The sequence below is a fragment of the Grampus griseus genome, assembly GCF_964374135.1.
Source record: "Grampus griseus genome assembly, chromosome: 2".
NCBI lineage: Eukaryota > Metazoa > Chordata > Mammalia > Artiodactyla > Delphinidae > Grampus > Grampus griseus.
The window spans coordinates 35,033,733-35,047,672 of record NC_139018.1 but is presented as its reverse complement, the minus strand read 5'-3'; the positions used below and the strand labels follow the sequence as shown (position 1 = coordinate 35,047,672).

General features: G+C 32.2%; 1 protein-coding gene across 6 annotated transcripts in view; it reads left to right on the top strand.

Annotated features, from left to right (window-relative positions):
- GPHN (gephyrin) overlaps positions 1-13,940 on the top strand; it is a 627,058-nt gene that overhangs the window by 291,401 nt on the left and 321,717 nt on the right. For all 6 annotated transcript variants that reach the window (XM_082648862.1, XM_082648860.1, XM_082648864.1 and 3 more), the window contains one exon: positions 10,881-10,975. In XM_082648862.1, the coding sequence (XP_082504988.1) occupies positions 10,881-10,975 (95 nt within the window). The remainder of the gene's footprint in view (positions 1-10,880; positions 10,976-13,940) is intronic.

The following is a 13,940-nucleotide window of genomic DNA, read 5'->3' as shown; positions in this document are numbered from 1 at the left end:
TGGTAACCATAAGTTTGTTTTCTATCAATATGTCTGTGAATCTATTTCTGTTTTGTAAATAAGTTCATTTGTATCATTTTTTTTTAGATTCCAACGTGTGTGATATCGTGATATTTGTATTTATCTGATTTACTTAGTATGATAATCTCTAGGTCTATCATGTTTCATTCTTTTTTATGGCAGATTAATATTTCATTATGCACACACACACATACCACATCTTTATCCATTCCTCTGTAGATGGACATTTAGGTTGCTTCCATGTCTTGGCTATTGTAAATAGTGCTGCCATGAACATTGGGGTGCATGTATCTCTTCAAATTAGAGTTTTTGTCTTTTCCGGATATATGCCCAGCAGTGTGTCCCTTGATTTAACTAGTCTTTATTGCTTTAAATATGCCCAGGAGTGTGTCCCTTGCTTTAAATAGTCTTTACTGCTTTAAATAGTCTTTAATGTTTTGGATTTCTATTAATTACTATTTATTTAGCTTCCTAACCTACCTCTGCCAATGACACAAGAACAACTCAGACCTACCCTCCATTTTAATAAATAATTTTAAGAGTAAATCTACATTTTCCCTGATTGATTTAGGCCACATTTATTTTGAGATGCTGGAAATTAATACTATAATTTCATTCTTTTTTAATGATTCCTTCCAAGTTTAAACAACTGCTGTTTCTCTTTGATGTTTTCTTGTCATTGCTCCTGGAGATCAGAGACAGGTCAGAAAGATTAAGAATATTCCTTAAGTGCACCCATCATGTTGTAACATAAAAAGCTTTTAAAAAATAGAGAATTTGCAGAAGTGGTGGTATCTGAAAATTATTCACAGAAAATTCTAAAAAGTCTGATAACTTCTGGGAAACTTGTGTTCAAAAAAGAAAAAGAAGGAAAAAACAAAGACTCCTCTGGGAAACCAGGACACGACAGAATCTAATGTTGCCACTCTCCACATCCCCACCTATTTCTTTGTTTTCTTTCCTTTCTCTAGAGACAAACTTGGTTAGGTATAGACGTCTGCCCTTCCTATTACAGTATTGATTGAGCAAAATGTCAACTTCCATCTGCCCCAGTTAATGTTCCTACTTTGGGCACCTTCTACTCTTGGATACTTAATTTTTATTATGTGAAAAGAAGATCTGAGTTAACTCTTCATAATTACCTATCTGGTTACCAAATCTTTCAGGTTTGTTTTATAAACCTGAATTTTTTATATCCTTTGTTTGTTGATTCTTGTGTATTTGGTTTGGGCCTACCATATGCTGAGCTACACTTAGGGGTACAATTAAGGGTACAGTTAGGGGTAAAGCATATAATTGGGCTAAAATGAACATCAAGGTAGCATTGAAAGAGGCAGTGTTGTAAATGAGCAGCCTCAGGAGTGTGTGTGTATATTCTTGTGTATGTTGTTTGCGTGTTAGTAGAAATGGTTATTTCTACTCATTCTGACTAGGTGATGGGATTTGTTTAGTGGTGGTAGATAGAACCAATTTCTTCTTCCCCATTCCTACCAGCTGCCGTAATAAAGTCAACTATTCAGTTGCTTATAGCCCTAACCTAAAGAACTCAACTCCAGTTCTAAGACATGTACTTGTGTGTACACACACATATACATTATCCTCAGTTTTATGAAGTGTAATTGTTTTGTTCAAGGATGGACTCTATTCTGACTTCTAAATCTCAGACTTGAAGGCAACATAGGCTTTATTTGGATAGTGAACTGCCTTATTCTAAGCATCATAGTCTGGATGTTCTGAAAAGAGTTTGTGATCTTCAGAGCTTAAATTATAGATCCTGATTCTAAGATATCAGCTCTAAGTTCCATACCAAAAAAATATATTTGGTGTGTGTATACACAAGGGTATACACACACACACACACAAATATGTAAGTTACGATTCCATGGAAGAATCTCATAATTATAGAATAAAATATTTCTTTTATCTTTCAAATTAGAGTATATATAAGAGCTGTTATTTAACTTTTTAAGAAGTTTTTTTATCTTTTTTGCATTCCTACAGTTTTACCTTTTTCATTGGCGAAGGATAGCTGCAACTCTTTAGAATAGTTTTTAAAAATTGGGCCTCTCATTATTTTAAGTCCTTGTTAAGAGATTTTTCTTCCATTATGATAAAGGTAAAGATTTTCTTTCATCTGACTTATATCAATTTTATTTAATAAATAATGTGTTCTTGCTTTTATATGTCTTCCAGATTGTAACTCACTGAGTTATTTTTCATTCTTTTTTTTGAGAGACTCTTGCAAAGTAGATTTTTCTACTATAAAGTATAATGTTGTTGATTTTAAGTGATTATGATAAGACCCCTCTGTTTAGCATGAGCAGCAGAGCATTAACTTGAGTCAAACGTTGCCTCTTTGCGTTCCCCTATTTTACAACATCCTGGGTCCAAGTCCATTCTGACTTGTCAGGCTGATGTTGTTTTCACAGCCTTAATTTGTAATGTATGGTTGTTATGGAAATTTTAAAAATTATATAAACTTATTTGGCTTACCAATTTGAACAATTTATTTACCATAAGTAGTTATGGATACTTGCTTATATTTTTTCATCTTTGCTTACGTATGTAATTACGTAGCTGTTTTCTATTGGACTTAGGTGAAAGCATAAATGCAGGAGGTGCTGTTAGTTATTTTTCTTCAAAATATATTTATAATCTTCTCATTTTCTTTTCCCAGTTTACTTTGGAGGTATTATGGTAATGTCCAAGGCTATATTCCTGGTCATTGGCATATCCAAAACTGCTGTTTCTTGATAAATCTTCATTAAGTTTTCAAGATTATTGCTAGCATATTGCAATCTTCAGACATCTGGTAATTCACACACATTCAAAAACAAACGTACCCATAACTTCTATTCTGTACTGCTTCTGGTAGAACTATTCAGTTTTCACAGTTGCTTTGACTGTAGTCCATTACAGCAACTTGTATGACATAAGTGACTTTAGACTTTTGTTTTAGTACAAATCATAGTATTCAACATTTGTTAAGCACTTACTACGTGTTAGGAATGATACTGAGCATTTTTATGTTCTGTCGCATTTAAGCAAAGTACAAAGATCCTTCCTATGTCTGAATAGGGTGTAATACCTTGTAAACTGAAAACATATAATAGATTTAATGGATTAATTTCAGAATTGGAGTCTACAGGCCTAAGTTTTATTGATTTACTGTGTGGCTTTGCATTATTCATAGAATTTATTAGTGTGTCTATTTCTTCACTTACAAAAAGATAATAAAATATGTCTCCTCTGTATTATGTAATATAGGAATATGTTGTGTTTAAACACAGAATATCTATAGATGTTTTGTAAGAAAGGCTCCATAAATAAAACATTCTGATGTGAATATTTCTCCTATTATTAAATTATGTTGCTAAATAATAGTATTCATGTTTAGCTCTCCAGTGCAATAAGAGAAATAAGAGCTTTTTCACAACATTATAAATTTATGTTATATATAATGTTATCATACTAGCATTATAAATATGACATCCTTTTAGTTAACTAAAATTGCTTTATAGTGTTAACAATTTAGTTTTATAAGATGGATAACAAATATTATTACCCCTTTTTACAAATGGGAAACTGAGAGATGGATAAATTTCTGGAGGCATAAGAACAAAAGCTTATATTTATTTAATATGTGAATAATGAAGGACTATTAGGTTATAGATGACGAATAAAAAGCCTGATCATAAAGTGAGAGGTTAGTAGCTTTAAAATCCATCTTTAGATGAGCAAAACCGTAAGAGAACAAGTTATTTAATTCAAGCTACAGCATGTCATAGCCTCCAAATACTTAATGTGTATGGATTTTTCTCTCATCTTTACTATTGAAACTTCTACTAAGTTAAGCTTATCGCAAGACAACAGCAATATTGCATTTCTTTGCTTTTAGGAAGTACTGTACTCATTTCCATCTTTCCCAGTTGGCCTGTAATTTTAAAACTGAGGGTGGTATGAGAAGACAAAATGCAACACCTTATAATAATATTTAAAATAGGAATGAGCTGTTTTTGGTTTTTCTCTTTTCTTAGCAGTTCTTCCACTCACTCTGTTTCCTTTACCTCACCTATTTCTTCCTCTCACTTTTTCACATGTGTCTGTTTTGGTGAGAATCTAGTTTTGTCACAAGAGAACTGCAGATGTGATAATTACGTGTTTCTAATGTGGATACTTCCTAAAGAGGCCACCAGTGAGAATTATTGTATCTTAAGGCAAAAGAGCAAAGTTTTACATTTTCTAAAATCAATTGGCAGTGAGTCATTTGCAAATAGTATTTATAAGTCTAAAGTAGGAGCTTATTTCCTTTATTCTCAATTAAGATGTTTAAGAATGGCTTAAATTATGTTGTTATATGAACATTAAAAACTTACACTGCTTTTAGTAAACCAAGTAATTATGTGTGACCATCAATAGAGTGGAAATCCAATGTATAGATTTTTTTAGGTAGCTCTTATGTTTCTACTTATATTATACACCACTAACTACATTAAAAAAACAAAATTCCAAAGTAGCTGGAGTAAAGAAGCTGGGTTATACATTCACCAGTTAACTGAGCAGACAACAGCCTTTCAGTACAATTTCAAATTGGATCATCTTTCTACTTCATCTTTCTTCAGATTTGAGAACAGGATATATTTCCATATCTGTATATCAACTTTTGAAGAACATGAATGAATAACATTTTCTTCTCTATAGCTTAAAGGACATGTAACCAACAATCTACAATAAAGGAGAACTTTATTATTTTTCACATAGTGCCAAAAATGAATAAAAGTGTAATGCATATATAAAAATGCTAATAATCCATAGAAATACCACTATTTTCTCCCTTTTCCTGGAATGAGATATAAAATAGTACAATTTATAAGTAGACTATAAAGATAAGTGCTATTCTTGTGAGAATCTCTTATAAAAAATAATTCACTCATTTGAGTTCCCTGATTTTTTGTTTGATAATTTGACTACCAATATTTAGATAAATGAGGAAAATAATATGAAAAAGTACTCACTGGGTAAAGAAATTATAAAACTTTGGAGTACTCACTGCTATACATATACTCAACTTGGTTATTTAATAAGGGTTGAGATGAACAATGGAAACAGTAGACTCTTCACTCAACATCTCATGCTCACTGCAGAGTACATGTTCGTTGAATGGAATGGACGATGAAATTGCCTGGAGTACTTAAATTTTTATTTTTTTGTTTCTTTCTCTATAATTATACTGTCTCCTTTGATCTTTCATTATAACCAGATCTTACTTAAATATTGTACCACTTTAACTGAAAAACAAAATGGAGTATCTCCATTTTGAAAAGCTTTCTGCTTCTTCCAAGAGTGGAAGAAGATGTAAATATTTAAGAAGGCTAAAGCTCCAAGGAGGAGAAATACATTACCAGTGCATTCATAACTCTCAAATTAAACTGGAATAACTATTTTCATTACTTAGTTGCAGCTTCTTCTTTGTAGCAGTAGTTTTTAACCACTTAGTCACACTGTTACGATACAATGACATGATTAGTTGAAAGGTGTTTGTAATTAGTAATATAAAATTAACAAAATCTGTATATGAATGTTTTTAATCAAGTGGAATAAATTAAAGACTGCCCTTATAATACTGCGACTCTTACTTCCACTCTGCTCTGCTTCTTAAATGAGGAGAGAAAAGAGTAAATTTATAGCTGGTGTTCCTTGAACATCCCTATGAGTTAGTCATCTATGTAAATTTTATTCATCATGTATAGTCCTGAGAAAAAAATATATTAAAGATAGCTTCTCTGTACCATAGGATACATATAGAGACAAGATCTGAATTGTTTATTATAACCTTTTATTAAAGTGTAAAATAAAATTTATGTGTTTGAGTCAAGAAAATGTATTTGGCTGACGTTAATGGATAGAGTCAGGAAAGTTTGATTGGCTGGCATTAAACTGCCTATTTTTACCTAATTTATCTCCTCACTAGGTCTATATTTTGCTCTGATGAAGGATCCTCACATTTATTTCGATCTATTTTACAAAGTTGATTATAAGGTGATTATGAATATTAGAACAAGTTGTGTACATTATCATGAATCTACCTCATTCCTTCTATCTGCAGTCTGTTTTTCAAAGTGTAGTCCTCTGACCAGCATCACAAGCATAACCTGGAAACTTGTTAGATATGCAAAATTTGAGACCCTAGCCAGACATTCTGGATCAAAATCTCTGGGTATGCCCAGCAATCAGCATTTAACAAGCTTTCTAGGAGATCCTGATGCACACTAAAGTTTGAGAACCACTGCTGTAATCATATCCCACCTTGATAGCTTAACAAGGTTATTAGTACCCATTAGATACTGTTTCAAAGATAGTCTTTGTTATTTAAGATTATTTAATCAGCAGAGGGCACTGTAGTAGTTGTTAGGAGGAAATTGTATTAAATCTACATGGTCAAGTAACAAGCATGTAAATATTAATGCATAAATTATACCTGTTAATAAAAATATGTCTATAAACATAAGTAAAAGCACTATACTAAGTGATTTTTCACCACCACCATGCATACAAGAAATTTCTGCACATTTACATTTAACTATTGTGTGTCCTGTGCATACTTAAATATCATTGACTTTTAGCAATAATGTTTTTTAAGGTAATTTTTCCTATGAAGGTTAAAAATGGACTTGAACTTCATTGACAATTTCCCTGGACTATAGAATCATTGTTTATGACACCCTTTTTTGCAACTTGAGTAGTCTTTGAAGCATCTTTCTGACTTTCATGTTATCTTCAAAGTGTCAAGGGTAAAAGAAAAAATCACAATAAGTGATTTTGCGTAGGAGATTGCAACCTTCAAAGTTTAGAAAGTATTTAGAAGTTAAAAATAAAATGTCTTATTTAAAGAGTATAGCTAAATCCAATTAAACCTCATTATTTTGGAAACTACTAGTCCAAAAAAGGTTATATCTGAAGTAAGAATATAAATTTCTACTATTGCTCAAGGAAAAACAGAAGTTGGTAATCAAATTTAATAATTTATTTAAAAAATGTGGGAAACGGAATGAAACTAATTAAGAAAAAAGGATTTCAAACTTTTAATGGCATCTTTTTTTGCCATTGATTATGAATAGTCCATTGATAATGATTGCTTGTTATCTACTTGTTAACAAGTACTGATAACCTTCATTTATCTGTGCTTGTCATCCTAATGTATATGATTGAAGGAATAAAGCTACATTTGTTAAAACTACTCTTCTGTTTGGATTTTCTAGTAAGTTCGACAGATAGTTTTTTCTCATTTTATTCTAAACTAACTTTTATTCTCTTGCTCTTTGCCTTCTAGTTGAGCCTCTCCATTTACAGTTTACAGATGTTTTCACCCAGCTCTTGCCCTCCTGTCCATCTTCCAATTTCCATCTCGTTTGGCTGTTTCTTCCCTTTAGATACCATTATTTCAGTATTCTTCTTCCTGCCCCCAACTTGTCAATGTTCTTACATTTAGGTTCTTGCTCTCTGTTCTCTTTCCCCTCATCTTTGGTTCTCAACCACTGTTTCTAGGTTTGGTTTCTGGATTTTTGTATTATTTCTCTTCTTTAACTGGTATAATCAAAACTGCAAGGATGTAACAATTGGAAAGCAGAGGCATAGAGAAAATTGACATGTATTGAATACCTACTCTATGCTAGGTGATTTACTTACATCATTTAATTCTCATAAAATGTAGGTATGCTTTATTATTAGCTCCATTTTATTCATAAATACACTGAAGCTCAGAGAGATTAAATATTTTGTTCTAATTCACAGAGCTACTAAGTGACAAAGCCGGGTTTCAAGCCTATATGGGTTCATTTATTCACTCCTTTATTCAACAAATATTTATTGAGTGCACGTTCTGTATGTTGGACACTATGGTAGGTGCTTCAACAGATCCGGTCCTTACTCTCCAGACCTTAATTGTATGGTGGTATTGTCTGACTTCACAGATGGTGATCTTTTTGCTACACCAAACAGAAGAAGAGAAAATAAAAAGTAAATAGAATGGTTCTGATGTTTTATGGAAAAGATGTATTTGTTATAGATGTAAGAAAGACTATATTTGTGCATTATTTAGGAATATATAGCAAAAGGGTTGCTTTGTGTCTAGTCCTGGAGAGGGTCTCCCTCCTCACTCACCCCTGTCAACACCAATGCCTTGTAGTGGCATCACCACAATATATATTTTCCTCTTATGTTCTATGCTGTACAAGATTTATGTCTATAGGCCAACATTGTCTAGAAAGTCTTCAGAAAGAATTAACTGTCCTCCCTAAATTATGTTTGGAAAAAGATGAAGACCCCTGTGTAAGAATACATACATTCATTCATCCATCTATTATCCATATATTTACTAATACCCTAAAAACTATTTAAGATGGTTTAGCCAAATACATAAAATATAACAGAACTTTTAATAAGATAAATATGGAAAATAGGGCAAGGAAAAATAAGATGAAATTGGGTTGTATTCAGTAAGCCTACTAAAAAATATTCATAAATTAGTCTCTCTTCTCAACGGTAACTTGATTCACAGTCATCATAATTTTAAAGACAAACTGGTATCACAGAAGTGTACCCCATTCCTAGTTGTAATACGTAAGAGGAAATTTCTCCTACAGGTCCTCCTAAAGAGGACCTCAGTACAGTGTGGTGAGCAATGTTCTCAAATACTCGCTAAAATAAATATGAGTTTCACTGAGCCATTTAATTGTATCCACCTGCATACCATAAAAGCAAAGTCCAGTAAAACAGTTCTTTTACAAGTGGATGAGCCTTTTCAGGTAGATCACTGTGGTCTGGCCAAATCCGATGGTATATTTTAGAGGATCTCGAAAAATGAATGAATTACATTTCTTTTAGGTAATTCTCATATGTAATTTGTCAATTGAGTTTTTCATGTACTAGATAACAGTGAGTTTGCACACTCTTACAAGTTTTACTCACTACTGCAACATCATTGCATAGAATACCACCTAGTACATAGTAGGTGCTTAATAAGTATTTGTTGTATGGATGGATAAATGCTGTGCTTTGAAGTATGTAAGTGAAAGACTTCCTCTGTCACTTCTCTGTTGATATTTTCTTCCTTTGTCCTTAAATAACATGTGCTACTATACTTTGGAGTATATCATCTTTATGTGGACCCTCAAATTCATTAAATGTCATGCATTGCTTAGGTGACTTTTTCAAACAGATAATGAAATAAATATTAACCCTATACAAAGAGCTGTTTTAAGATTGTTCTCAGTAACATCCCTTTGTTGATTTTTAGGGCTCTAAGATTTTAAGGTCCCTAAGAAGAAGTTGTAAACTTCAGTGAAGCAATTTTAACATGGAAATAGTGTTTCTTCTCAGGAGACCTCAAAATCATACCGGATTTATTAAATTTGGAAAACATGGGATAGATTATATATAACACTAGCTCAACAATTTTCAGCTATATATTGATATTTTAATGAAAGTAGTTAGCTCCCAAACTTAGAATTTAAGTATGTCCTTTTCTCCTTCCTGTTGGCCCCTTATTTTTAAAGCAGGTTTTATTGAAAAGCTTTATGGTAGTGTTAATTTTCCTTTAAAATTTCTGACATTGTTCAATATTGCATTATGCTGGGATTCAGTGAACCAGTAGATTACATCAATTCCAGTAATCCTTTATTCTATATAATTATAAGGGATTAACTAATTTATATGCATCTTAAAAGTTTATTTATAACATCAACTGGCATGTAACACATACTTGGTGCATTTTAACTGCTCTGCCCAGATTTCTTACTCTATGAAAATCTATTGAGCTATTGTAACAATCTGAGGCTTCATTTTAAAGTTTAGGTTATTAGGCTAGAGGAGATATTTACCAACCTAAATTTTGCCTAGAACAGTGATTTTTACTTAGGACGATCACTCGACTTCTAATGAAATATTGAACTATCAATCTTTCACTATATTTTTCCATAACTTACTTTTTATTTTGTCTTGCTTCTTACTTACTGTAATACTTTATTTTGCAAGCTTTCTTCCTGTGTTGCTCCCAGTTATTGTAACCTGCTACATATGTAGAAAGAGGATTAGAAATGGATTAAATCATGTGTTTCACTCCCAACTTTAGCCTAAAACATATCTTTACCATCACATTATGATAAATATATGCCTATTTTCATTGACCTTTAGAAAATGAAATTTTCTTGCCTCCTTCAGTACCTTATTCGAGGTTTAACCACACTTGTCTTAAGAATGCCCTATCTTAAAAGTTCTATTATATAGTTAAAGCCTATCACTTCATTAATTCTTTTTTAAAAACAATCAGTTCATTTATATCGAAGATATGGAAATGGTAAATCTAGAGTTTTTCTTCTACCCAATTTATGGGGAAAGTTGACTCGATGATTTCTTGAGTTCCATTTATTATATCATAAAATCATAGAGCTAGGAGAGATACAAGGTGATCTTGGGTTTTTACGGACTAATTATTTCAAGAGTAATAGACAAAGAAAACTACCCAGATTTTTTATTCTGTGAAAATCTATTGAGCTCTTATAGCAATCTGAGGCTTAATTTTAAAATACAGATTATTAGGCAAGATGAAATTTCTATTAAATACTTCTGAATTGTAAGGGATAAGAAAGGTCTGCTAATGTAAAAGCTCCCTTGATGTTCTGGTCCTCAGCTTTTATTCAGTGGTCCCAAAGAATTGAGTCTTGGTGCCTTAAAAAAATATTTGGAGAACTACTAAGTATGGTTTATAGATAGCATGATTTATAATTAAGTTAATTTTACTACTCTGCCTTCCTTATTTTTGGTTAATTTCACTCAGTCTGCTATTTAATCTTTAATTACAGGCCACAAAAGAAGTAATAGAACGGGAAGCGCCAGGGATGGCCCTGGCAATGCTGATGGGATCACTTAATGTTACACCTCTGGGCATGCTCTCTAGGTAAGAAAGTCACCAACATGTTGCAAAGAAAATTAATTCCATACCACTAATCACTACAATAGACTGATAAACCTAAGAAACTCCAGTCATACCACTTAATTTTGCCCCCCTTATTTCCCAGAGTTATGAGTCTCAGTATCCTGTCTAGTTAAATATTGGCCACAGTTTCTTTCAAGTTCTTTTTTTGTTTGTTTGTTTTTGCATATTGTGTTGAAACTTTTAGAAAATATTGTATTACTGCTAAAAGTTATCAATTATAACCCCAAGAAGAGTCCAGTTTATTAAGATGTAAAATATTCTTTTTTTGTGTGATTATAATCATCAATTAATTTCCCTTAGTTGTCATTAAATACTAATTTAGTAAAACTAAGAAGTAGAGTCTTTTTTAATAAGTTTTTACAAGTCAGTTTATAAATAGGCATGTTGATGTGTGGTCATGAAAAGAAGCTCAATCAATAATATATTACTAGTATATTAAATTAGTGTATTTAAAACTATGCCTTTGTTGACCTAGATGGTGACATCCATCCTCAATTTGATGGTTTAGTTACTTATTTGTTATTATTTTAGCAATTCTTAGATTAAAATCCCCTTTAATGAGAACAACATACATCACTTACGTTAAAGACAGAAATATCAACTTAGTGAGAATCTGTTGATTTAATGACCATTGATTAATACAGTTGATTTCAGAGCAATCTAGAAAATATACAGCAACTTTATAATTGCAGGGTTTCACAATCATTATTTATAGCCATTTATTGATCCTGTGTGCAATATGAATATAAAAGTAAATATATCTATTGAATGCATAGAATATGAGTTATAATGCTCTTTCTGTTACTTAGACTAAGTTTGTATGCCATAAATGTCAGCCACTTGAAGCACAGCTACAGGGAAATGTGAATGGGTCATTAGTTAACTGTATTTTCTTTCCTGTTACAAATACTATATTATAACATTTCATTTTAATAAGAGCAAAAAAAGAACTAAAGTAGCTTGATAGAGATTTTGAATTTAAAAGTCCGTGCTGGTCTTTAATGAACTCACATTGATTCTTTTATGCTGTTCTTTTTTTTTTTTTTTTTTTTTGCGCAGCCTCAGCGGCCATGGCTCACGGGGCCAGCCGCTCCGTGGCATGTGGTATCTTCCCGGACCGGGGCACGAACCCGTGTCCCCTGTATCGGCAGGCAGACTGTCAACCACTGCGGCACCAGGGAAGCCCTATGCTGTTCTTTTTTTAACCCTTACTTATATTACCTGACTGTAGGAGATCAAAGGTCACATTTGGTCTCTTTTCTCTATGGAATTAAGTAGTAGTCTTTGAACATAAAAGAACTCTTTCTTGGCATTCAAGGAATATAGTCAAGAAAGAATTAAACGTTACCTCTTGTTAATTATTTTATAATAAAAATCTAATTCAACAGACATAATAATACTCTATTTGCCAGGCCTTGCATTAACCATTAGGGATGTCAGTATGGAAAGAAAAGTAAGAAATGGTCCTTACCTTCAGGATCCCCAGTTTATCTGGAGAACTTGTTCCTTACAACTGCTAAGGTAACTCTTTAAATTGAATATAGCTTTCTTGATCTAATATAGAAATAACACTTTTGCCTTATTGAAAGATTTTTCTGGATTAATTTCTCCTCTCCCTTCTGAATCCACATAATTACTGAGCAGTAGACTGCTGAGTGAATGGGAAATAAGTTAGCAAGAGCTGATTTTAAGTATTTTGAAATAAGTCCATCATCTTTAGGCTGAAGGCTTTGAAAACTAAAGTGTACACAGCATAGTATACACAAGCAGATTCTATATACACATGGTATACACAGTCAGATTCTTCTGGCTTTTCTTTATGTTCATTACCTATTGAACTGAGAGTTTATTTACAAATTTGAAACAGAGATAGTAGTTGGCATGAGCTATGGAAAAGGGAATTGTGGACTATTTCCCTTAATGTTTATTTTTTGGTGCTTTTCAAATCGTTTAAAAAAAATGTTAAACAGCCATGATTAGATTGATGCTTCCTTTGTTTAGCATTTTTACCTTGTATGTACTTGGGGCTTTGTACATGCTTATATTATAACACGTGCTATATTGTAATTATTTACTTTCTTGTCTGTTTTACCTAATTTGTATAAAATCCAAATTTGTATTAAGAACAGCAGCTTTATCTTATTCATTTTATATCCTCAGCCCCAAAACAACTTCTGACACATAGTAGGTACTCAAAAAAATGTTTCTTGTTATGGTTCCTATTGATAACTCAGTGTTTCATCCTAGCTGTAATAGAATTTTTTTTCAAGGTTAAGTAATGCATCAAGTTGGTGCCTTGCCTTCCTATTTTTATCTCTAGAGAGCAGCATTAAATAAAAATAATTTTTTTAATTACTACATCTGTTTAAATGGTTTTCATCTGCTTGGTTAACTTAATATCTTCCAGTTTTCCAGTTTTTTTTTGTACAAGTAAGTTGGAAGATTGCATCAAGTAAAGGTTAAGAGTGTCATTTCTGAACTCGGACTGCTTGGGTTCTATTCTTGTTCTGTTACTAGTTACATAACATCGTTTTTTTCTCATCTCTATAATGAGGATGTTAGTAGTACCAGCCTTCTTGCATTAAGTAAACTAGCCCGCTTAAGTGCCCAGAACAGTTGATTCATAGTAAGTTTAAGTGTTGATCACTGTTGTGTTGTTATTTGTTCAGAATTCTAGTTCTTAGAGCAAGTCTGCTGGCAGAACCTTTTAATGCTTTCCTTCATCTGGAAATGTCTTTATCTTACCTTTATTTCTGAAGGATATTTTCACTAGATATAGAATTATGGATTGACAATTCTTTCCTTTCAGCATTTAAAAAAATGTTATTCTATTCTCTTCTGGCTCCATGGTTCCTGTGGAGAAATCCACAGTCTTTTGAATTGATATTCCCTTATATGTATGATTTTTTTCTCTGGATGCTTTGAA